The following is a 24,669-nucleotide window of genomic DNA, read 5'->3' as shown; positions in this document are numbered from 1 at the left end:
TCTTCCTTTCCTCCATCTGAAAGCATGATCGTTATAGAAAAAAAAAAACAAGATCAAATAGATTGTTTTTAATAAACCTTTCATCACCGCCGAGTTTTACTGCTGATAATAAAATACTTCTCTGCCAAAATGTTTCCAATTTTTCACATAGGCAACTTTATAGCATTGTAAAAACAGTATTACTTTAAATTAATAGAAAATAACTAAGACATAAGACATCAATTACTTTAAATGTGCAGGATATCGACATTAAAATGAACTTAACAAAAGAGTCCAGCAATCATTAAAGCAGACCAAAGATCTAATGATGATGATGATTAATACTGATAAAAACATTCACAACATTAACAACTGCACAATATTTTCTGTCTTATAGAGTATGTATTATTATTATTATATCTATTCAGGTCAAAATGTTATGGTTAATTGGTTACTCTAAATTGCCCTGAGGTGTGTGTATTTGTATGTATGGGTGCTTGTTTTGTGTGTGTCTGTACTGCCCTGCAATAGACTGGTGACCAATCCAGATTGTACATTACCTCTCACCTAGAGGCTACTAGAAACAGACCCCAGACCCAGAGGGAAAACATGCAGACTTGCTGACAGAACTGACTGACAGGTTCTGGCTTACAGGCTCCACAAACACTGCAACCAGCTCAGGGCCCATTGATTTTGATTCTTCCAGAAGATATTTCAGAATATTTCATAGTTTGTAATCCACATCGTGTGTAATTCCATATGTTTCCATCCAGAAATGCAGCCTGTCCTAAAGTGGAGTAATCCCGTCCACCAGAAAACAAAGTTGGAGGCCACAGCTCATCTAATCTGAGCTGACCTTTACATGACTGTATTAAGTCACGCTTCAGATAAGGATGCTTTGGAGTCCCACATATCAAAAAAAAAAAAAAAAAAATCTGTAGAATTAACTGTTGTGCACAAGAGGAAGAATAGACACAGATTCAGCCCGGGGGTTTCTCTGCCACGTCCTGAACCGAAGGCACATAAAAGAGTTTCCAAATCCTCAAGAGAAATAACTGCCTCTTAATGCCTGACAAGTCTGTGGAGTGGGACTGAGTGAATGCGAGATGGGATTGGATCTGTTGTGTTGGCATGAGCAACTTTCTTTCATCCTTTACCAAATACAATCGTTATAACTTTTTGTGTTTCTCACAGTCCTGTTACACCCAAAGAGAAGTGGAAAACAATACATAAATGAATAAATATGGATAGTCAACAAAACCATTTGATGCCTCAAATCAATTTGGCAAAACAAACACCCGTCTGCATTCAGGAAACCTTTGCCACGTAGGCATTACGGTTAAAGATCACTTTGATCACCGTTCTGACCTCAGATCCATCCGACTCAGGATTGCAGTGATGATGCAGCAGCAGAAACTAATGGACATCGCCTTTGTGTGTCTGATCATTGACATCAGAGTGGAGCGATTACAGAGCCACTTCAGCGGCCATTTAACTGCTGCTCCACTCATCACATCTATTTAATTCTATTAAGATACTGCAGTATTGCAACTAATGAAACCGCAGCGGCTCTACATGCGCAAAACGGTTATGAAAACAGTGGAAACCACTCATGCAGAAGGAGAGAATCCAACGGTTGACTGACACAGCAGAGAGGCAGAGACCCAAGATGTCTGTCTGATGTACATTAAAAGACAAGAGGCGAGGTAGCAACAAGTGATGGTCGCAGCTTTCAGGTTGTAGACACAACCGAGGTCGGGGATTTCAAACTGGAAGAGATGTGCGTGATAAATTCAGATCACACATTAGGTTCTCTGCGTCGGATAAGCTGAACACAACGCGCCCTGATAACAGCACATCAAATGTGTGATAGAGGACCAAATCGACTTTAATGCCTGCGCTTTAATCTGTTGGCCACACACTGAACAAGTGAACGGATGTCGGGGATAAACCCTGCAGTTTCAATTAGTATGAGACCCGACTCTTCTCCATTGGTGGGTGCCGCTTGGTATGGCAGACAACCGCTGCGTCTGCTGGCTCAAAGCGGTCACTTCTTAGTGGGTCAGCGAGGACGTTAAAAGCTGTGATTTACAGCCAACGAAGCAGCTCAGCGAGCCTGTATTTACGGAGAATGAGGCCAACTTTGACCCAGATGGTACAAATAGTCTGATGTTTAGCAGATATGGTATTTGTCATGTTCAAAGTGACGTGTCTGTCATCTGACGTTGAAGCAGCTGGACAGAATTTGATCCCGTGGGGAGTTAGGTCAAAGGAACATCTGTGGTATTTTATTTTAGGCCAAGTTTGGGCGAGAAGGCTGCCTGGAAACTATTTCTGGATGTTGATTGGGGAAAAGTTCCACATTTAGATGAAACTGCGAAGACACCTTGAATCCGCTGTAATTGTGATGCTCAGCCTCTGTGTGGCGCTGTGATCTTAACATGGTGTCGAAACACACATGAGCTTTTGACCCTTAGGTTTGACCTAATTTAAGAAAACAGTAGCCCGTCTTCGTCTTCGATGTACCAAGAGCTCATGTGACACATAATGTATTTTTATCAGAAGATGTGTTAAGTACAGACAGCACAACGCCATCCGCCGCTGTTTTTGTTGTTATCTGCCCGTGCATGCAGGTGAGCGTTCTGCATTTGTGTTCCCAAAGTGTTTCACCATAAGACCTGGTTTGAGAAAGTGCCGCTGTTGGAGACGACAATAAGCAAAGAGATGTAAACAAGCAGCTGGACCGCAACAACAAAACGTCGCCATTTCACTAAAGGACAGCACTGTGTAAATGGAGGGGTTAGAGCCAATAGATTCAGTTTCTATTTAAGCACTTTTGACAGACTCAAGAAGGCGAAAAAGATATCCTTTACTCAACCTACAACAGAAAATCTTCTTGATAGCAGATTATCTTAAAAAAGATAATCATAACTCAAAAGCTTTGTGATTTATCGAGTTTCGAATAATTTAATTATTTTACAAAGCAGGAGAAATACATTGCATGAGTACTAAGACTTTATTAGAATTATGTAACAGAATTTCAAACACATTTACAGTCTCCACCCACAGGGGTCAAGCTGGACTCGTGCTGGGGGCTGAGAAAATAGCTTTGTGTCTTTCACCATGAAGATGAACAAAAGACAGAACCCTGTTTGTTCCTCATGTGCTGAGAGCAGAGGGGGAGTGTAATGAAGAGGTGGGAGGGGTGCATGTCTAATTGGTTGTGGGTTTGCGTTTGCGGTTGGGGCAGCCACCCTATTGAATATTCAATATGATGAATGAGCGTCAGGGCTTTTCACAGAAAACAGAAGCCTTGAAACGCAAGACCAGACCAAAGAAACTGCACGCTAAATGGGGCAACAAGAGCCATAGTATCCAGATTCGCCGTGTTAGTACTCTCACAAAAGGCACATTCTGGTTGTTTTTCTGACATCTTGAAAAAGAATCAAGCAAATAAACAACAAAAACTGAACACAAACGTGAAATCAAACAGGCATTTCACATCAGGTGAAAAGCATCGCAATTCGCAACTCAGCATTTTGATAGAGGTTTGAGCTGCTGTAAACTTTAGACACTTGCTGCAATGTGCAAGCGTTGGAAGTGAGAGTAAAAACCACAAAGAAATCGAAAGAGCTGTCTGAGGCCTTCGGAAGCAGCTTCTGAACCTGGAAAATTATTTAAAGAGGCCTCAAATGAATCTGATATTAATCTTTACACTGCACAAAAAAGGCGCTCAAAACAACTTACTCATGAAGGCGTTTGGGGCCTCTTACAGTCTGAAAACAGACTGTAAGAGGCTAAATGTAGCATCAAAAAAAATCCTAAAATCTCATTACATTGTCAAACAAGAGGTGCATAGCTATGCTACCAGAAAGAGACTGCTCACATTTCACTTTCATAGATAGAGAAAACTTTTGCTCTTCAAGAAAATGTGAGGGCAGGACTTTAGCCAAAGGGGACAAAAGGCAACGACGAGGACTTCTCTAAAGTCAGACAGATGAATAAGGTAACCATCTCACAGCTGAAAGTGACAAACTTTCCTCAAATTGATATCAAAGAAAGGTTGCTGTTTACAAGACTTGTCTCACAAAAGTTGTAGTTTTTAACCAAAGGAAGTACAATAGATATTAGGATACACTCCTGAACCAGTTAGGAGACACATTTTTGTAAACTTTTATGAACAATGAGTAAAACAATGGGGCTGTTTGGTCTTTGCAATGAAAGTACCATTAACCTTAAATTAAACATTTAATTTCGGCTTTTCTTTCAGAAAAAACGAATATTTAATGAGGTATTCTAACTTTCTTAATTCACATGCATGCATTTTTATAATACAGATACATGCATTTAAGATGATTTTATAAGTGATGTACAAAAATATTCAATATTGTTTTATTTACAAAACAGCAAAACATAAGTACTAGGCAACATAGACTTTAAACCTGTTTTTCTCTGTGTGTTGGGTCTTAACCACAAGGAGAAGGAAAGCAGGGCAAAATGACACACTTTGCAGAGAAAGCTCAGGGTAATTAGTTAGCCAATGCGAAGGTTTTTGCCTCAGCATAACTGGGCTAATTGTTCTGCTTCAATACTATGTGTTAAAAAAGGGTTTGGTGACAACCACCCTGGTCGTTTGTTACAGCTCCACTTACAGCAGCTCTTCTACAATAACCTACATTTCTCAAGATCCTGCTTCACATCTTAAGCAGTATCTCATCCCATTGCCAAGCACCGGTTGAAAGTCTCAGGCAGAGAAACTAGATTTCACAAGACAGACTGCATAACCAAAAATAGAGAAGAAAAGGGCATGTTGTTTGCTCCTAGAAATGTTAAGCTGAGTACTTGGAGGACAAATGCGGGCAAATATTTTGCATAATCTTCCAAATCCATCTCTTCAAACACTTGCTGCATTATGTGAAGCCGAGCGTTAAACACAGTATTGAAATAAAGTAACAGACAGATGGAGCAAACACCACTGCCTTGCAATTACCACTTTTCTAAAACTGGGGTAAACCTTTATCAAATACTTGCATTAAAGGGCCCCAATATGCAGAAAAAGGCTTACATGGATTCTCCCTGGGTGATGCAAACAATATCATGACGAATTTGCCATTTGAATAAATGAAACAAAACACTGCAGGAGAAAACACAAACACAGTGTCTTGTGTTATAATTGCGTGGGCGTTGAACCAGCATGACTAACACATGCACAGATGTGCTCATAAACACGTCAAAGTCCCCGAGAGCATTTGTTTCATCTGCCACCATATTAGCACGTAAGATATTAAACTATACAAAAATGTAAAAAAGGAACACAATGAAGAATTTGCAATAATTCACTGTGGTTTAGGTTTCACCCTGAAATAATAGATTATTAAAAGAAACTCTTGAATGTAGTGCATTGTTGTTTTAGCCTATTATTTGTATGTCTACTGTCTAGTCTACTGTGGGTGTAATTGAGCTCTGTGCATTAGCAGAACATTTTTATAGTACATCCAGCTTACTGTAATGGGAGACGTGCTGAAGCGAATCTTCCTCTTTGGTGGGATGTCCTCCTTGTTTTCTTCTGGCAGACCAGGGATCTCCGTCACATCGGAGCCTGGATCGTAGACAACATCCTCGTCATCACCGTACAGGTCATCATCGGGATCGGTGCAGCTTTCCCCCCATCCCTGGTAACAGGCGTCCCCATCAGCATTATAAATCACCCTCTCATTTCCTGTATATTCCTCCTCCGGTTCTTCAATTTGGTCCTTGGGTGGTTCAGGGGACGTTTCCTGCTTCAAAGCATCCACGTCGTCTTTGCTTTCTCCAGTTGGCGGGGTTGTGGTGGGCAGTGGCTCATGAGTGACATCTTCAAAAATTTTATTGGTAATCACAGTACTACGTGTGGATTTTGAGGCTTTGATGACTTCTTGGTCCTCAATAAGTGTCAGTGAGTCTGAGGGTTTTTCTTCTTCTTCACAAGAGCCGTTAACTTGGCTTCCATTGGTGGTATTGTACAAATTTTGCCTTCTAGAAGCTTCCCCGGTTTCGTCCTGGATCTCTTGATCTCGTGAACTCTCTTTTTTGGCTTCAGAAGTATCTGCTCCAGGGCTGGGGCTCTGGAAGTCCTCAGTGGATGAAGACGCAGGAAACTTGCCCCCGATTTTGTTCCGGTAGTTTCCGCGGATTGGAGATTGACGTGACTCATCCTCGCTGAGATCTCCTCCTTGACGGTAGGATCCATCAGGTGAGTAGAGGGCTCGCCTACTGGCTCCTCTATAGGACCCCCCTTGATTGTGTTGGTCAGCATTTTCAAAAACAGCACTGAGCTGACTAACGGTTGGCGATGATGCCTCGGTTCTGGAGCACAGAGAGTCCAGAGAGTCTGTGCTGCCTCTGTTGGACCTCGCTCCTCTCCAGTCGTCAAGGTGTTCATGAGAGCCCCTCTTATCGCGTCCGTAGGGAAAGACCGGTGATTGGGATTGGTCACGTGACTGTTGTTCAAATAGCTTCCTGGTTTCTGAAAACTTTGCCCCTGCACCGCCAATCCTCTCAGCAGATGAAGAATGTTGAAGTTTGATGACTGATCCATCAGTTTTGTTGATGAAGTTGGTGGGCTTCACTAGTTTTTGCGGCGAGGATTCATCCCGACCCCTGGCTTTACCGGTTGTATTTTCTGAGCCCATCTGCATGAACATGTCCTTAATGCGACTGACGTGAGCGCCATACTGGCGACCCCTTCGTTGTTTAACCCGCTCAAGGTCTTTGGGCTTCGAGTCCCCATCAATCCGAGGCTGGTCAAAGGCCCTCTTGAGTGCCTGAAACTCAGCCCGGTAGGCATTACGGTGGGGGGAGGCACTGCGGAGGCTGGTCCTCTCCCCCGAAGCCTCCGTCTTCAGCATGATGATGTCTTTGGGTCTAGAGGCAATGTCAGCATTGCTGTGACCTCAATAGAGTCCAAAGTCTAGCTGGGCCTACTTCAGTGCTTTAAGCCTAGTCACACCTGCAGAGAGAAAAAGACATGTAAGTAGACTGAATTTATATTTGACAATATCTTAACAACAGTCAATGCAGAACTTCTTTATTCTACCCACAGTGTTTTCTCAGAGATAAACACACATCTGTAAAAGCACCAGAGGCAACTTTGGGATGAAGAGTCCAGCCTGAGGATGTTGAATGAAAAGGCAGATGTTGTATTTTTCTGTGTACTGCACAACACACTCTTCCTCCTGACACTTCATGTTGTACCTCCAGACATAAACAATTATATGTAGCTAACTTTTCACTTTGTTAATAATTATAGATAAAAGCAAGAAAATATAATTTATGTTATCAATTACATATTTACATACTCTTCAAAAGACAAGTAGAACAAATATACTGCTTGATGTTATTGTACATAAGGCAAAAGCAAAAATAAGACATCCACAGATTCAAGGTATAAATGAAAATGTTTTAAAAAACGTACATGAGCACGCCATCATTCCTGCTACCTGAGGCATAAAGAATATTGAATATTAATGAATATTACAGGTCTAATAAAATAAGAATCAGCAAATATTAAATTTGCCGATTCTTATTTTTTACCAGAAAAAAAAAACCTGACAATTGTTTTAAAAAATAATGAAGTAAAACGTGGATTAGCCTTATTTCACCCAGCCAACCAGCAATAACAGCAATAGGTGGGGGCGGGAGGGGCAACATCGGTGCTTCTAATTTCAAAGCTTTAACTGCAGAAATATTTGGATGGACAACTTTGTGCGGTTTTACCCCGATCACACTGTTAGTGTCTTCAGGTCACACCCTTTGATATTTATAAATCTATACTTCATGTTAAGAGTCTTACATTTGTGTTCAAAGCTGTACAAAATATACTTGTTTTTTTTTTTTTTTTTTTTTTTTGATAACCATTTCTATTGAGAACATCACATGCCTTATGTTTGTTTGTTTGTTGTTCCAAAATGTCAGCCATCACTCGCTGACTGTGTAATCTATGAGCTTTAATGTTTCGCTGCAGACGGGTGGCACTTTTGGCAACATTTCTCTGCCTCCGGACACCGTAAAACTGGATTAAAGCAGACAAATATTCCATATCAACAGCCATTAATATTTAATCTGGTTCGGAAATGCATACCACACACAACATCAGGAAACACTGGGATAAAAAAAGAACAGAGGAACAACCATCCGGTACATGAAAAATCCATTAACCCGAGTTGTTCTGTAACCCACAAGCCTGAATGGTATAGATGTAAGAGTAACAGAAGCAGGGGCTGAAACCTAAATGTCCTGGTTCACTATTCATTATTCACCAAGCTGGACTCTTAACGGGTCACTTCTGTGAATTTCTTAAGCAATGCATTGATTGGTTTGATCTCCAGCACCACTGTGTGTGTGCGTGGGTGTGTGTAGGGGTGGGTGTGTGTGGGTGTGTGTGCGTGTGTGTGTGTGTGGGTGGAGGAGAGGGGGAGACCATAATGCTGTTTGGGAGGAGAAAAAAAAGTGAGGCTTTAGCACTGACTCAATTGAATCAGACAAACAAGCGCACATCAGCCACACCGCGCGGAGCATGACAGCTCGGACTGGCCCCCACATTTCCTCCTCCTCCTCCCCGGAGCCCTTTAACGTGCATTTATTTACATTTATCTCCTTTGGCATCTTTCTGAAAACAGGCGGAGCACATATGCGGTCAAATGTTCTCGGTGTTTTCAAGGCGGCGAAGTTATGACTGTTAGCCACAAAACCACTGCGATCTGACTCCTCTGCTATAAAAAAAAATAAAAAAAAATAAAATAAAAAAAAAAAAATAATAATAATAATAAAAAGACTTACATTCAACGCTCCAGCTTCGTTGGGCTCCTAACACGTACGAAATGTAATCCAGAGGACCAATGCTGGGGGGGGATATGGACGCTCTCGCTGGAAAAGCTTCCCAAAAATAACATTTCTCTCCCACGCTCTTAAACGGTCCAGGACGGAGTCGCCACTACGGAAACGCTTAGGCACACTGACGCCGCTTCAACGCCATTGCAGGCGGCGGGTGATGCTGCCAGTCGCACAATAGGGGTGTCGGGGCAATTTGGCAGCCCGCGTCGCCGAGAAACCAGCACTCTGGCGGCGTGTTCGCCGGAGGGCAGCGTCCGACCCACGTCCGCGTCGCGTCCAAGCGCACGAGCTCGCTGCGCCGATGGAGAGCGGCGTGGAAATATAACGCGTCATGTGACAGGTGCTCAAACCTAAACTGCGGCAATGGTTCGGTCCGATAATCTGCGCCGCGGAGGGGAGGGGAGAGAGCGGGGGTTGTTCGGGGAGCCTGCAGCCGGGCATAAATACCAACACAGCGACGGTAACTTCGCTGGAGGATGAGGCTCTGGGTGGTGTGGGGCCAAGGGCCACACTGATGCTGGTGGTCCATAGGAGAGGGGTTCCCAAACGGCGGTGCGGGGGCCAGAAAGTTTACAGCTGTTTTGTCGTCGTGCTGCAGTTCAACTGCCAGAACTTTACATTTAGACATAAAGGGATAGTTTGGATTTATTTATTTTAATTATTATTATAATTGTTGTTGTTGTTATTATTTTAATTTGGGTTCTAGGGAGTTGCGTTAAGTAGTCAGGGTCTTACATGCTGTACATTTCTGTGTACGTTTTTGATAGTGCGAAGAAGCACAAAAGTTTAATTGTCAGCCAGACTAGATTGGCTTTTCTGCCATTTTGAAATTGGCACAATTTGTTCCGCAAAACAAACTCACACAGAAAAGTGACAGTTGCTTGTGTTCAGCATTATCCCAGCAAACAGGAGTGTGTATTTTTTTCATCATGAGGCATTCCTGTCACAAAGAAGGGCATACTTTGTTTAAGTCAGACTGAATGTGATCATTCTTTCTTGTTCTCATTACTTAAAGTAACGGAACATTTTGAACCTTGGTGATGGAATTGGTCTGAAAGGCGTGAGTCGTTTGGCCGACGTGACAGACACACGTATTGCACTAATAGCTGATTCAGCGATCTGAATCAGCCGTATAAAGTTTTAGCAGAAGTGATAGTGCTTGAAAATAGAATGGTGGAAAAATGAATTTCTCAGCTGCAGCCTCTAACATCTAATATGACTCTCTGAGGTCATATTAGAAATAAATAAATGACTGAATATTCTTGTGTTGTATGCCAATGTGTGTTTAATTTATCGAAGAGATCCCAGGCATAACCTTACTCTGAACCTATCCCGGGTCTGACTTGTCATCAGTCAAAACGCCTTTCTCTTCATCCAGATTTTGATAACTGCAGAACCCACATAAGGTTATTGCTTGCAAAATAACAACTTTACAGCAACTTACTTCAAAAACTCAAAAGTGTTGCGCATTTACATCATATAACTAGTTTCATCCACGCCAACGTCATGTTTTAGAGAAAAACATTGTTCAGCTTTAAAAATACCTTCGCAGCTCTTAATTTGCTCCTTTGGTAGCCACATATTAATAAACTCATAAAATATCAAATTGTTTTTTTGTTTTAAATAGTCTTTTAAATAACTCTGACTCTAAACTCTTAAGATTTAAAAGAGGTGAGTTTCAAGTTGAGATACTCATTAATTTTGCGGTTTTAGGATTTAAAAGTATGTTTTATTGACATAAATCAACAATTAAAGTCTAGTATAGCTAACAAGCTGCTTTTTTATTCAAATTTTTATATATTTTTGGATCATCAACTCTAAAATGAAACCGTATACGCCCACTGTGACATGACTACATAGAGCTAGAGTTTAGTCTTTGAACTAACAACAAACATCTGCCTTATCAAAGCCTTGATTGTATTGGAAATGTCCAGGCAGTCCAATTTTGATTGAGATAAAAACTCAATATAACGTAATCTCCAACATGAATTCACTCACTTTTTTCACTACGTCCTGGATTTCTTCACTCTTTAACAAGCCGTGTTTAAGAATTTAGTTTCCAAGTCATTTAGGAATCTGAATACTGTTTTTTTTCGTTCATGCTTAGCAGGATCTATGCAAGTCCGACATTCCAGCTGGTTGGGTCACACTGCAGTTCACAGACACACCACCTAAAGCAGAAAATCATGTGATTAATCACGAGGAAACAAGGAAGCTTTTGTCAACTCCGAAATGTGTGATTCCTTTTACAGACGATCCAGAGTTTCTTCAGTGATTCTGCTATGGTATAATAGAGACCACTGTTAATTTCACATGTACAGAAAGTCTAACAATGTATAACAAGTGCTTGTCACTGATTTTGGGTTTTACTCTGAACTGTTTTGACAATTACATATTTTCCATTAGCAGTGTTGGTCCATCACATTGGATACCAATTTTAAAAAGGAAAACACTGAGGTTATGTTTTATGTTTTTTGAAATAGCTTTCACCATTTCAATTCAATCCAGTTCAGTTTGTTTATATAGCATCAAATCACAGCAAAAGTTACTTTGTGAAAAGCAACCACATAGTTCAGTCCCATTATGCAAAACCCATTACGTTATTTACAGACTAAATAGTTTATTTTTCAAAGATCAAGAGCCTAAGATGACAACTTCCATCCTGTCTGAATTTAAAAGCACAAAATGTAAAGTCATCCAGGTTTTCATCTTTTCAAGACCCGCCTCTAGAGTCCAGCGTCTCAACTAACTGATTTGAGTCATCAAAAATTAACAAACTGCATAATATAGATAGAAAGACACAGTAGATACATTTTATCTTGTTAAAGTTATTTAAGGCTGCCATTGAATTTATACATTAAAATCCCAAATCAGGCTTTTTTTTCCCCAGCACAAACATGCAGTAGGCTCGCTCCCCTTGATCGGGTGGCTGCGTAACGCCTCCTTTACAAATACATTCATACTTGTCTAAACACAGGCTGCGTAAGATGTTGCTAAGCAGCCTAAAAATAATCTTATGGGGATAGATGGGAGAAAACAGCGCATCAGAGCAAAAGGGATGGTGTTTTTCGCTGCGAAAGCCAAGGCTTGAGTATCACCTAAGAATTTATGAAACAGAAGATGTTCATCACTGCTTTCAAAGAGCTGTCTTAGAGGTGACTGGCAACAGGGGAGCGTGTGGGGGTCAATTAGGGGTCCCAAAGCACATTAGGGGGGACCCAGCAGGGCCCGAAACACGACCATCTGTCTGCTAAGGCAGCCGCTGCAGGACAGACTGAAGCAGACTTTCAAAACAACCTTCTGCCCCCAGCTGTGCTCGGGAGGTCAAGCTGGAGACTTGGCCGGCTCTGCCTTCAGATGACCTTCTGTGAATTTGGAGGCAAAATCCAGTACATTTAAAAGAGGGAGTGATGCGCTTCAAACAGCAGAGTAGAACGAGCAAGCATGTGCGACAGCAGCTCGGAGAAACTGAAGCTCTTCCAAAAGGGATCTTTCAAGCAAAGGCGTGGCGTTTCTTTTTCACTATGCACAACACGTTGCCATCTATTTCCATCCAGATGTTCAGCCAATAAGAAGCGGCGCTGAATCCAGCGAAGGAAGGAGGCGGAGGGAGGAATGCTGCAGGATGCTCATTATAATGGCTGTCAAACCTCAGTGAAGACAGGATAAAAAAAAAAAAAGAAACAAACAAAGCATATATTTCCATGCGAGGTTGACGTGGAGGACTTTACACCATGCTCGCCGCAGCTGCCACGGTGTTGCTGGGAACGGGTAGGTATCGATTTAAACCGACAGTCATGCGTCGTTCGCGTTTCGTCGTCGATGCTAGTTAGCCGGCTAGTTAGCCCGCTGCCCGTTTTAGCCGCTTCGGTCATTTTTTCCAGAGGGCTCGCGGAGGAGGAAGACGTGGAAAATGGCTACCGGCTGACAGCTCGACCGTTAAAAGCAGGGTTCTGTGTGCCACAACGCGAACAGAACCAGAAAATGTTAAACAATATGTCGACAATAATGCTGTTGCATCGTTTCAGTCGCTTAACCAGTAATTTTAAATGCTCATGTTTTTGTTTAATAGCGGCCCAGCTCCTCCAGTTACACTTACAGGTGCATCTCTAAATTATCAGACGAGAGTTTATTTAGTTTTTCTATTAAAAATACGAAACTCACATAACATATATTGACACATTCCCCTCCCATTTTTTAAATTATAGTGGCTTACGGCTTATTAAAGCCGAATAGTAGAATATTGGCAAACAAAAATGGCTTTTCTTCTGGCCATTGAAGTTCTACGAAATCACGGGGAAAATAGATTGTGGATAGCAATTGACACCGTCCACAAGCCATAAACGGTAACTGCTAATGGTGGCTGCTCGCAAAGTGCTTAGCATTTTGGATGGAAAGTTAAGTGGAAGGAAAAAAAAACATGTTGGATACAGGAACAACAGGAATGATCAAAGTCTTAAGTGGAAGATGAGAGACAAAAGACAGGCTATGTAAAACCAATATAATACCATGTGTATGTTGAATCCATATACGAAGTTGACGTCTTATGCAGAAATTAAATTAAATCCAGCATTTTCTGAGATGCACTTGGCTTAAAATTAGCCATGATCACTTGTACTTGTTATACTAGTACTGCTTAGGTGAATACAAAGATTTTCCAGTACCACAATTTTGACAGGAAAAAAAAGAAACAGACACAATAAAGAAATATGCAAACATATATGTTGACTGGCATTGATTAGTTGAATCATATGGTTTAAATATGTGTTCAGGAGGTGAAAGTTTCTTGTTCAGAGTTGCAAAATGCACATAAAGATGCTAAAATGTGCAATTTTGAATGGAAAAGTGAATGGTTTCCCACCACCTTGGACCACAAAATTCAATATTAGCATAACATTTTTTTTTCTGATTGTCTGAACTCCATTAGGTCTTTCACCCACATTTATTGTCAGTATGTTACAGTGCTAAGTATAAAATGCAGGAAAATCCATTGTTATTGACTTGTATTGCTAATAGAAGTTAGCCTGTTGAGCGTCTGTTCCCTATTCATTTCCGTCCAGTCGTATAATATAAAAATCCAATACATAAAAAGTTAACCAATTCCAGCAAAAGCAGCGAGATCTCAGATCAAAACCAGAGTGGCTAAAACATAAAGGAACATAAAGGTTGTCATGTCAAAAAGATAACTTTTTGCGAGAGCCAGAGGCACAGATTGTAAACATCAGCTGTGTCTGTGCTGACTTAAGCAGGGGAAACGATAACAAAACACTAAATTTAGGATTTCTTGTGAAACTGCTTTTTCTTCTTGTGTCTTACAAGCAGTTGTGTGTAGGTGGGAGGAACATTATTCCAGAATTTGCTGAGAAAAGCCCCTTTGTTTTATGCGTGCTTCTATTTTATCGATGCAGTGGTTTACATTGTGCATGCCCAAGAAGTGACACTCAGAGAGTTTCATGAAGGAAATGTCCATTCGGAGCAGGCCGTGGCTTTGCTGCAGAGACGAACCTTGTACAAAGACGGTGAGTGGGTTTGTGCGGTGGTGCACTTCACTTGACCCGCTGCCTCATCCCTCCCTCTCATAACACAGTGGCAAGTTCAGCTGGCTCCCCTAATAGCGGCATCATTGTTTTTACCTTCCTGCTTCTTCTTAAGCACAACCTTTGTTCTTTTAAAATGTTGTCCTTGATAGAAATTTCATTCTAATTGTGATTAAAAATATTTATACCGACTTTTTATCGTTGCTTTAAATAATCTAAAACGAATAATTTTAGAAAAAAAATTAGTTTTTACCTTTCTTTTTTTTTTTTTTGGTCTTTTTGCTTCGTGTCCACTGTTGTCCAGAGCCCCGTCCTTCTGCTTGTTGCGAAAGCAGCAAGTTTCACTTCCATGTGTGACTTCAGAATAACAAGTTCAAACTCGTCATCAGGGGCATGCCAGGGCGTCAGTCGCAAACAGTGGCAATCCTTGTTGGTTCTGCTTTCTTCCTAAGCACCAAAGAAGCACATGAATTCCTCCTGATCCAGTAGACGTGCGCACACGAGCCTCATTTCAGCAGGACAGAAGGACGGAGGCGCTTTTCCTTGGCTCAGCCCTCAGCTAGTTAGAGAGAGCTCTGTTGGCTGAAACCGTTATGGAAGCTCAGAGCTCCAGAGAGGCATCCCATGAGCTGGTGCAAGGTTGGCTAAGAAATGCATTAAATCTGGTTACCTATTTCCACCACCCTCGAGGTCTGTAAGTGATCTACCAAGTTATATTACTGTCAGACACGCCCTTTCTTTTTAACCTTCTGTTCAAATTTTTTAAAAATTTGTCATTATTATTTTTGGGGGACATAGTTTTTTTGGAATCTGTGCCGTATAAAAAAATAACGTCCAACTTGTTCTTTTTGACGTTTTTTTTTTTTCTCCCCAGAATTGGTACAGATTTCAGTGTACAGTTTAGCATTAACTTTTAATTGGTAATGTATTAAAACACCTGGGTGACGCGCTCAGATTCATCATCTCGAGAGTGCTTGGCAGGCTCACCCCGGCCACAAATAAGCAGATTGAGTGCTATAAGCAGATCCCCAGTGAGGCTAAAGTCACTGATCTTTATTTACGCTGGCTTAGAAAGGAGGTGAAACACAATCCAAAGGAGACAATACGTTCACATCATTACCATTGTTTTGGTAGGAGTGTATTTTTTTTGTGGCCCCACATGGTCAGGTAATAGAAAGAAATCGGGCCCATTCAGACTGGATTCTTACTTAGGAAACGGTCTGATAAAATTAAATGAGGTTTTGTTTTTGGTCTTCGGCTAACCCAGATCCTGCTGGCGTGGGTGCAATAGCTGCAACCAGATGAGCTATTGTGGGGATTAGTCATGCTCAGGCGATTGCTTCGAAAGAGATGTGGTGGACAGAACCTCAGGTGTAGATTTAGCGGCTGCCAAACGCCATTGATTGTATCAAGCTGTGACAGCGCCCCTGGGGACACCAGACATATGGCTGGGTCAGAGTCTGTGTTGCTGTGATTTTGAATTGTAAATGTCCCATTCTGTGTGCATCAGTGTTTTCTTCTTTTTTTCTGACTTGTTCAGTACTATTTTCATTTTGACTGTGTTTTTTCATAGAGACGGATTAAAATGGACAGCAGCTTTCTAAGTCAGTGGGACACTTAGCAAAAATGAATTTTGATAAAATGCTTTTGAAAAAGGCATTTAAAAAAGTTGAGTACGTTTACTAATTGAGGAGAGTGGCGGGGAAATCCCATGTCAGCAAATAAATAATTGCTTTTACAAATTAGCAGTGCCTGAATTACTCAGAGTAATTCTGTAACAATTCACACAAATGATGTTGTGGGTCTTATTTGACTTCCAGACTCTGGGAGTGTAAGGGGATTATGAACAGTTTGAAAAAAAAAAAAAATTTTAATATAATATTTAATATCTTCTGCCAGGAAATTGAAAACTCATCATATCTAGCTGTTTCAGCACAATAATGACCAAAACCCTTCCTCCCCCCAAAAACAGGGCTAATTCAAAAGAGAAATGTTTCACCAGACACTGAATTAACCTTCTTCATCACCACCACTTTCAGTCTCCAAAGCTAAAGTCAATTAAAAATGAGCAAATTTTTTCTTGTGAGATGATTCTGTTGCAATGAGACATACATTTGGGTAAAGATTTGAACACATCATTAGCATTATGATACTTGCTAAGAGTATCATGAAGGTTTCCCTGTTTGCTTGTTTTTTGTGCGTGAAAATAAATTCCTAATCAAAAAGCAGCATCTTGGTTCAAAGGCAGAGCAACGACTGTTGCATTTTGCAGCGTGATCAGTGTAGCAAGTTGTGGTTCGGTTCTACAAAAAGTATTTCTTAAATAAAAGCCTAAAAATAAATGAAATATGCAGCATTTCACCGGTGGGAATGAACACGGAGCTTTCTGAGCTTTTTTCCAGCTGTGTAGTGCGTCTTGAATTTGTCTATCTGGAAGCGAGAGCAGCTCAAATCTGCTTTGTGGCCCCTAACTTTCACTTTACAGCACATTTCTCTGGTGCCACAGCTCCTTCCTCATCCTCCTCCTCTTCTTAGCTCTGCACTCAGTCTCCCATGGTGATTAAAAATTGAGTTTCCACTTGCTGTGGTACAGAGGAGAAGAAAAAAAAGTGAGATTATGAAAATCATGCGGCAAAAGGTTAAAGGTTGAGCCAAAAGGAAGGCTGCTGAGGAGAAAAACAACAATTAGCATACTCAGAAATCCTTCAAATGTAGTTAGTACCTTCTTTAATGTGTTCACTAATAAGTTTGTGGGTCTAATGTGAAAGCATAAAATGATCCAGCGCACTCTGGGTGGCTTCTTTTCCCTACTTTTTAGTAGTTTTCTTCCCTTATTTCCCTTTTCTATAAATTCCCTTGTGTACATGCAGAGAAGGAGTGTTAACAAGATGCTCAGCTAAGAGGAACTAACCTCCATGTTCTTTGAAATGTGTTTTTCAGTCATCACCATCCTGTCAAGATCCCACGCCGACCGTAATGTCTACCCATCAGCTGGCGTGTTGTTTGTCCACGTGCTGGAGAGAGAGCACTTCAAAGGAGAGTTTCCTCCTTACCCCAAATCAGGTACAACACAAACATTTGCAGTTTGTCCAACCCGGAGATGCACCAAAAATATCTGCCAGCGATGAGAATCTTTTGATTTTCATCTTAATCAGAATAAACGGTTGTGAACCCCAGACTGAGTAGAGCACCAATAACCCAGTTATAACCCAAAATCCGGACCTTTTCCCGATCAGAGAACACATGCAACGCGCAGCAACACTCTTTGATGTGTATGCTGTTAGTAAGCGAAGAAGACTCAAGATTTGCCATTTTAACCGCATCATTAATATACGATACCTGTTAGTCAGTGTCTTTATTTAGATCGTCTACCGGAATTTCCATCGCCGTGTCCCGCGCTCTTCCAGACAGAGCCAGGGCGACAGCCAGCGCTTGCTTTTTCTTCTCCAAATCTGTAACTCTCGTCCAAATGTTGACTTCATTCTTCCAGCTTTCGTAAGGCTTTCCTTCCTCAAACGTTGGCGGAACTCTGTAGTTACTAACCATCCTCTGCTACCAATGTTAGTCAGTAAAAAAAAAATAACTCGTTTCTTTGCTCAACTTTATTCCGCCATGTGCATCCCCCGAACAGACAGACAGAGAGCACCGAAGAAGAACACAAACCAATAACATATGCTCCTGGCATAACAGTGCCCCTAGTGGGTGGACATGTAATACAAACAAAACAAAAGCGTAACAATACCAAAACTAAAATATGAGCTCCTGATTTTGTGGTTGCTTTCAGCAAAACAATGACTATTTGCTCAGACAAACTTGATTCCAACAACTGCTCATGACAGGTGGGGTCGAAAAGAGAATTATGAGTATTGTTTCTGTTTCTTTTTGTATTCTAATTGGTACATCAGCTGATTGCAGCTAAAACGTTTGGGTTTTCATCTGTGCGTCCAGTTTCACTAGAGAGGGATTCTCCGCTGGCTTCAGTCACATGTCTGCTATTCATCTGGTCGGTCTAAATGCTCATTATGGAATTGGCTCTGACCCACCGCAAATCCCGGCAGCGGCGGTCATCATTAAACAATCTTCTCCCCAGGTGATGCCAGCAATGATCCGATCACCTTCAACACCAACCTGAAGGGCTTCCCCGACAGGCCCGGCTGGCTGCGCTACATCCAGAGGACTCCTCACGGCGACGGCGTCCTCTACGGCTCCCCCACTGCAGAGCATGTCGGCAAGCCGACTGTGATAGAGGTGAGTGGCTCAGAGTCGCTCTGATACTACGCGTGCAGTTTTCAGACCCGAGTTCTTGTGTGTGTTTTCTGATCTGTCTGCCGGCCTATAAGCTACCGTTGAATTTCCATTCCCAAAAGGCTTACCGTGTCGGGCACGGCTCATGTATGTCTCGATACGGCGCCTTACGTCCTGCATCTATCTCAGCTCCGGCCTGGGAACTCCAGCCATCTAAGCTACACTGATCTGGGCTTAAACTTTCACCCCCTCTGTGTCGCAGATTACCGCCTACAACAGACGCACGTTTGAGACGGCGCGGCACAACCTGGTCATTAACATCATGGCGACAGAAGGTACGAGGCGCCTCTATGAATGATTAGAGCTAGTAGAGATGGGGCTTAAAAGTTTTGCTAATTAATTAATAGCACATTTGGTACTCTGAAACAGGATGGAAAAGAAGGCCTTTGAATATTTTGCCTACAGATATCAAATATCTCTTTAAAGAATAGAAGTCTTTATTTATTTTTTTGTTTTAGTAATTGGAGAGCAAAAGGTGCTTCTGAGAGAATTTTTGTCTCCTTTTCAGAATTTGTACCACACAAAGCTAAATCTCTGTCACTCGAGGAGTTCTGTGCAGAACATATTTATAGACAAAGAAGGTTGTTCTTTGTTTTTTTATCTGGGATGCAAATTGTATGATTATTTTTGGACAGTTTTGGCTTAATTACTTTTCTACAACAATTGTTCCTTCAACAAATGGCTGTTTTCAGAGTCTGCATATTCCAGCTAATGATTAAATGATGACTGGTTGACGGTTATTTCAATCGATTAATTATGATTAGTGGTTTCAGCTCTCTTGGTCTGACAGTAACATTTCCGGGACTAACTGTTCTGTTACAGCTTATTGTCCAGAAACTTGTTAATACAGTGTATTTTTCTGCTCTGCTGGATCTTCTAATTCGCCTGAAATGATGCAATGATGGTTGTCCCATTTTCTATTTTTTTTAGCAATAATTTTAATAGAAAACACAAATTAGCAAAGGAATAATGATGTGGAGTTTCAAGCGAAATGCGACATTTATCTATTGGAAGGCAGCAGATGCTCCTCTGTGTCTCTGCAGTCACACAGCACATCTGTGTGTTTCACAGCTTGTTGACCAGCCGCGGTGCATGCATTAAATCGTAAACCGACGAAGGGGCTTAAATTCAGGCAGCTGCTTGCTGCCTCTGCGTGACATCACTCTTTGTGCAGCGTGATGTCATCAGCCATCTGGCGCCAGAAGGAGTCCGAAACCTGAAAACATACCGGGATCTCCGGGGTAAAATCTGCGTCGCCGGCGTTTGATTGAGCCCGCCTCTTGCTGGTCCCCCTCCCTGTGTTTGTGTTCAGAGTTCCCGCTGCCTTACCAGGCCGAGTTTTACATCAAAAACATGAACGTGGAGGAGATGCTGGCCAGCGAGGTGCTGGGAGACTTTCTGGGCGCCGTGAAGAACGTGTGGCAGCCCGAGCGGCTCAACGCCATCAACATCACGTCGGCGCTGGACCGCGGTGGCCGGGTGCCCCTGCCTATCAACAACCTAAAAGAAGGGTGAGGATCTGGACGTGGATTTGCATCATTAACTTTGAGATGCTCTCCATTTCTACGAGGTTTAGTTCTTCAGAAGAAACTCTTCCCCCAGCAGCCTTTTATCCTGTCTCCACCAACAAATTCTGTGCCCACTCGCTCCTCTTTGACATTTTATTTAATTGGGGCTTTGAGGGTCCCTCAGTTCCCTGTGAATCAGATAAAAACACCTCACCATCTGCACTGTCAAGACACTCAGCTTGTTAAGTTGGGAGGGAAGCCCACATGACCCGCTGTGAGCTGCACATCAAAGATTGATGCTAATGTGTCGGAAGATGAAAGCATGTAGGAGAAAACTCAGAGGAGCAGGAGCGCTTTCTTACGAGCCTCCTTCTAAACACAGAAAACAAGTCTCGTCTTCCCCGTTCTTCCCTTCTCCTTTCTTCTCTCACCTCCTCCTCAGTGTGTACGTGATGGTCGGCGCCGACGTCCCCTTCTCGTCGTGCCTGCGGGAGGTGGAGAACCCGCACAACCAGCTGCGCTGCAGTCAGGAGATGGAGCCTGTCATCAGCTGTGACAAGAAATTCAGAGCTCAGTTTCACATCGACTGGTGTAAGATCTCCCTGGTGAGGAGACGCCGGCGTTACTCTGCCACGACACCAAAACGCTGCCTAACAAAAACCAGAACACGCTGCCAAAACACAAAACCCTACTAGATATTTTTTGGTTTAGTTTCTAGTGCAAATGTCTTATTACTCTTGAAATAAGACAAACCTATCTTACAGGTAATTTTTCAGCAGGATATAGAACTTAATGTTTTAAGTGAATGATTACTTAATATTGATAAAAAAGTACTAATTATTAATGGAACAAGGCATTTTCCCCTGTTATAAGTAAGCAGGGACTTTTTTAAATCACTATGAAGGAATTAATGACTTACAACAAGCTCTTATTTCTTGCTGAAAAGTTACTTGTAAGTTTGTTTTATTGTTGTCTGAAATATAATAAAATATTTTTACTAGAAACTAGATCAAAAATACTTTTGTGTTTTTGCAGTGTTATGGCATCCTTGGTAAGAATGTGTTACCAGAAATGTGAGGACTGGTTTTTTTTGTCATGTTTAATTTATTTATTTATTTTTTTCCCACTGAATATATACGCTCAGATTAAAAAGTTAGATTTTTCAAATTGTTGTTTGAATAACAGAAAAAAAATATATGATCAGACATTCCAGTATCTGTGGAAAGCGCTGCAAATCATCACATCAGCCACAGTGTATCAACTGAAACTTACCGCTGAGTTTCTGCTCTAGGTCGATATCAACAAAGTGGTTCCGGTGTACGTTTCCCGCCCAGATCCGGGCACGGGCATCCTGCCCGAGTTCGGGGAGTACAACCCCCCGTCGGAGTCTCTGAAGAGCCCAGATTACTTCTCCGACTTCCTGGTGACGCTGGCCATTCCGTCCGCCGTGGCCCTCGTCCTCTTCTTCATCCTGGGCTACACTATGTGCTGCAGACGGGAGGGGGTGTAAGTGTGCACGGCCTTGCCATTTGTTTCTGCACTAATACCGCCCCAAAGACGTTCGACAAAAGGTCGCGATCAGGTTTCTGAACGAAGGGTCTAGATAGTGGCAGGTTGATTGGACAAAAATCTAATCTTGACTGAAAGCTGCAGCTTGTCATTACCATCTGGTATTGTGATCCATTTATATTAAGTTTCTCATTACTTTATGTGATTTTTTTGTTTGTTTGTTGGTGTTGCTTCTCAGTCCATTGAAGGTCATTTATTCGTGTTGTTTGGTCATTTACAGGCTGGAAGAGAAGCGCCTCCCTCTGTTCACTCCATTTCCACTTCCACTCTGACTTAATGCAACACTTCATTCATTTGTGTCTAGATGTTGCTTCAACTATTAATATTAGTATTTAATTCATCCATTTTGTTTTGTTTCTAGGGAAAAAAGAAACATGCAAACACCAGCGTAAGTGTTTTACCTCTCCTGTGTTTTTTTTTTTGTTGTTGTTGGTTTATTTTTTTTTGTTTTTGGGCTGTTTTTGTTCCCTCTCTTTAGTCATTGTTTTGTTATTTCTGTTGTCACCGATGGCCATTCATTTCCATTCATATGCTCATCTGTGTGTTGCCATCCATTCATTTAATGGGCTGCTGAAAATTAATGACCCGCTGCAGGGAGTTAGGTGTAATAAGACTTCAGTAATTCAACATGAGTAATTTTGCTGAACAAAAGAAAACCCTCCTCTGCATTCTTCCAGATTGGGGCTGGGCGTTCTGTTTATTTTGTGCATGACCACTAGGCGAAGTGCAGGATGAGAGAACCTTCGCCATGCCGTACATAAAGTGACACGCTGCGACGAATATTCACCGCTTCTCTTGTTCCCCAGCATCCAGCTGGTTCACCACAGCACCATCCAGAAGTCCACCAAGGAGCTGCGGGGGATGTCCAAGAACCGCGAGATCTCCTGGCCTCTGTCCACCCTGCCCGTCTTCAACCCGGTCAGCGGGGAGGTGGTGCCCCCCATTCACCCCGACAACTACGAGACCACCAGCATGCCCCTCATGCAGACACAGGCGTGAGTGAAGTGAAGCGCTTGTTCGGTCAAGTTTATAGGAGTCGTCCTAAAGTATCACATATTTTCACACTCTTAGTTGTATTTTCGGGCAATTTCATGCGATTGTTAAGCACAAAGTCCCTTTTTATCCAAATTCATACCTAAATTTGCTTTTATAATCTGACAAAAAGCGAAAAGGCCATGGTGCATTTCGTAGACAATAATAGTAGAAAGTAGAAAAAAAATAATAATAAATTATCGGAAATAATTGCATGATTTACCCTATTGTCTGTTTTTGTCTTCAGGAATCTGCAGAATCAGATTACAATACCACAGCAGAGGCCATCAGGTTAGTATGATCAGAGGTGTCTAAAAATGCAGTCTGTTACTCAGACAGTCATAACAGCAAACTACACTTGGTTCATTCTTCGTCCAACTTCATATTGTGCTGTTTGAGCTTCCCTAATCACACCATGTCTGAACTCTTCAACTTCATTTGAAAATGTAACAAAAGTAACAACACTACCAGAAACTTTACAAATAATTAAAGCCCTAAATTGAGAGTTCTACCAAACATCTCCAGCACTTCTTGAATATGCTTATATCAACATCAAATGTTTAAGGTGGAAAAAGTAGCTAAAGCTAAAATGAGGAAAACGGAAACAGTAAAAGATTTGTCTGAATTCTGACTTGAAAAGTCTAAGCATTCAGATTTCATCTTTCACACACGCTGCTACAGTGTTTCTCTAAAAGCCACTTCATTTGATTTCCTTTGGAGGATTTAAATAATCACATTATATCTGCTTCCTAAATACGTCTGGGTCAGTGGATGTACTTAGAACATTTCCTAAACAAAGAAACAAAGACGCATTTTGGAGAAGAAGCCTCAGTTTGTCACCCTTATGTTGACAGTGTGTGAGCGCCCTCTAGTGAGCATGACAATCAGTTGCATGACGCACTAACCAACTGCTCTCTCTGTTCACTGCTAACAAAGGAGATAATTATGTCATGTCAACATTTCGAAGACTGGAGGTAGGTGCAATTATGTTGAGATGATTGATGTGTCATTTGAATAGTTTTTCTTGCATTGTACAGGATTTTTTTCATACTATATGCCAGCATGAAATTGTTATGGTATAACCTGATATATTACTGGTAAGATTGACAGAAATGACAGAAATGTGAATTTTAGCTTTTTTGAAAACTGTTGAACCTCGGCCATACTGTGACAACCCACCCATAACATAACGTCACTGATCTCTTCAGAGCGCAGCAGGATCTAACAACATTTTTTTGATATCTGTCCCAGGTAAATGGTATCCCTGAGGAAAGGAAGGTGGCTGAAGCCCTGAACCTATGACCAGAAGCTCCAGCGTAGGAACTGCCTTCCATCTGTCTGTTTTTTTTTTTTTTTTTTTTGTGGGTGTGTGTTTTCTAACATTTGCGCCAAAGTAGGGCTGCATGATATTAAATCATGTAACTGCTGTATTATTGCCGAAAACTGCAACAATGTCAGTGGCGATTAACGCATCTCTTTTTCCACTCGTGCTTCCGACTGCGTGACCTTTAGCATCTTAGGCATGACCCTCTGCGTCAGGCGTCGACGGCTACTTCAGCGACACGCCATCCAGCAAATCCGGGTGGATTCCTGGCATGCAAAGTGTTAATTCATGACGTGTGGGCATTGTGGGAACGTCGCACACATTTGAACTATTTCGCATTCCCGGTTATCAGCCTGCATGTCTCACATGGAAGGTTTCAGTCACATATCATTCCTGTTTGGTGAGAATCTGTAACCGAGGAGCAGCAGATCCACTAGACGTGTCTATGTTAAACATATGGACCTCAGAGCAAAGGGAGTTTGTAATGTGTCAATTTTATGTAATGTATGAGTTGGTAATAAATTCTTTATAAAATATTTAATGG

At 41.7% G+C, this 24,669-nt stretch overlaps 2 protein-coding genes across 9 annotated transcripts in view; one reads left to right on the top strand and one right to left on the bottom strand.

Moving 5' to 3' along the window:
* Positions 1-9,218, bottom strand: part of ppp1r9a (protein phosphatase 1, regulatory subunit 9A) — a 43,149-nt gene extending 33,931 nt beyond the window's left edge. For all 5 annotated transcript variants that reach the window (XM_055058884.1, XM_055058886.1, XM_055058885.1 and 2 more), the window contains exons 1-2: positions 8,797-9,218; positions 5,484-6,967 (exon numbers count right to left, since the gene is read on the bottom strand). In XM_055058884.1, coding sequence (XP_054914859.1) covers positions 5,484-6,866 — 1,383 coding nt within the window. In that variant the 5' untranslated portion in view covers positions 6,867-6,967; positions 8,797-9,218. The remainder of the gene's footprint in view (positions 1-5,483; positions 6,968-8,796) is intronic.
* Positions 9,219-11,935: 2,717 nt separating this feature from the next.
* sgce (sarcoglycan, epsilon) lies at positions 11,936-24,661 on the top strand. Of its 4 annotated transcripts, XM_055058883.1 has the most exons (13): positions 11,936-12,621; positions 14,259-14,369; positions 17,328-17,450; positions 18,478-18,635; positions 18,895-18,967; positions 20,005-20,203; positions 20,643-20,805; positions 21,492-21,706; positions 22,131-22,157; positions 22,576-22,764; positions 23,049-23,092; positions 23,738-23,775; positions 24,053-24,661. In XM_055058883.1, exons 1-13 carry the CDS (start codon positions 12,585-12,587, stop codon positions 24,101-24,103), a joined length of 1,428 nt encoding a protein of 475 aa, XP_054914858.1. In that variant the 5' UTR covers positions 11,936-12,584; the 3' UTR covers positions 24,104-24,661. The 4 variants fall into 4 exon arrangements, with proteins under 4 accessions (XP_054914858.1, XP_054914855.1, XP_054914857.1 ...); XM_055058880.1 differs by lacking the exon at positions 14,259-14,369 and having other exon boundaries at positions 11,944-12,621; XM_055058882.1 differs by lacking the exons at positions 14,259-14,369; positions 23,738-23,775 and having other exon boundaries at positions 11,945-12,621.
* Positions 24,662-24,669: the final 8 nt, after the last annotated feature.

This window comes from Poeciliopsis prolifica, unplaced genomic scaffold (assembly GCF_027474105.1).
Source record: "Poeciliopsis prolifica strain line A6 unplaced genomic scaffold, Auburn_PproV2 SCAFFOLD052, whole genome shotgun sequence".
Taxonomy (NCBI): domain Eukaryota; kingdom Metazoa; phylum Chordata; class Actinopteri; order Cyprinodontiformes; family Poeciliidae; genus Poeciliopsis; species Poeciliopsis prolifica.
Note: the sequence above shows the minus strand (reverse complement) of the source record. Positions and strands in the feature narration are given on the sequence as shown.